The following is a 963-nucleotide window of genomic DNA, read 5'->3' as shown; positions in this document are numbered from 1 at the left end:
GTCCTGAATAAGGTTAAAGCAGTGAGATGAGTTAGGTGCTGAAAATTGTGTTGGAAGAATCTATAACAAGAATAAGCCAGAAGAATAAGAGTAAGTGTGAGGGGTTAGGACAAACTGCTGCTTTAAAACTGCACCTCCTCCTGGAATGAAACACAGCTTTATAACGCTCCTCCCTGTTTACAGTCTCTTCAGCTCAGACTTTAGTCATTTCCTCCCCTTTCACTGATCTGATAGTTTAAGACGGGTGTAAACACCATGTGGTAAAATGCGATTGGAAATCCCCATGCACTGCAGATCGGTGAACAAGCGTCAAGGAAATACCAACAGCTTTTCTCTGGTAGCAGAAAGTGAAACTTAACTTCACTCATCACGAGGTGAAATGGCGCAGGCTGCAGTTTTGTTGGATCAAGAAAAACTGACCTGTTCGATCTGTCTGGATCTCCTAAAGGATCCGGTGACTATTCCCTGTGGGCACAGCTACTGCATGAGCTGTGTTACAAATTTCTGGGATGAGAAGAAAACATACAGCTGCCCTCAGTGCAGGCAGAGCTTCAAGCCAAGGCCCGCCCTGATGAAAAGCACTGTGTTAGCCGAGTTAGTGGAGGAACTAAAAAAAGCAGGACTTGGAGCTTCTTCACCTAAACATTCCTATGCAGGACCTGCAGACGTTGCCTGTGATTTCTGTTCTGGGAGGAAGGTGAAAGCCTTCAAGTCTTGTCTGGTGTGTATGGCCTCTTACTGTGAGCTGCACCTCCAGTCTCACTTCAACGTGGCTCCATTAAAGAAGCACAAGCTGGTAGAAGCCACCTCAAAGCTTCAGGAGAACATCTGCCCTCGCCACGACGAGGTGATGAAGATTTTCTGCCGCACTGATCGACAGTGTATCTGTTATCTGTGCGCCATGGATGAACATGAAGGCCACGTCACTGTCTCGGCTGCAGCAGAGAGGGCTGAGAGGCAGAC

The 963-nt window shown here is 47.4% G+C and overlaps 1 protein-coding gene across 1 annotated transcript; it reads left to right on the top strand.

Annotated features, from left to right (window-relative positions):
* Positions 1-161: 161 nt before the first annotated feature.
* Positions 162-957, top strand: LOC103375891 (E3 ubiquitin/ISG15 ligase TRIM25-like; the record flags this gene model as incomplete). The annotated part of the gene is made up of 1 exon (XM_008306186.1): positions 162-957. A coding segment is annotated over exon 1 (578 nt), but the record flags the coding sequence as incomplete, so codon positions are not given.
* Between the last annotated feature and the right edge of the window lie 6 nt (positions 958-963).

The sequence above is a fragment of the Stegastes partitus genome, unplaced genomic scaffold (genome assembly GCF_000690725.1).
Source record: "Stegastes partitus isolate 25-593 unplaced genomic scaffold, Stegastes_partitus-1.0.2 Scaffold3609, whole genome shotgun sequence".
NCBI lineage: Eukaryota > Metazoa > Chordata > Actinopteri > Pomacentridae > Stegastes > Stegastes partitus.
The sequence above is the reverse complement of the archived record's forward strand: the minus strand, read 5'-3'. Positions and strand labels throughout refer to the sequence as shown.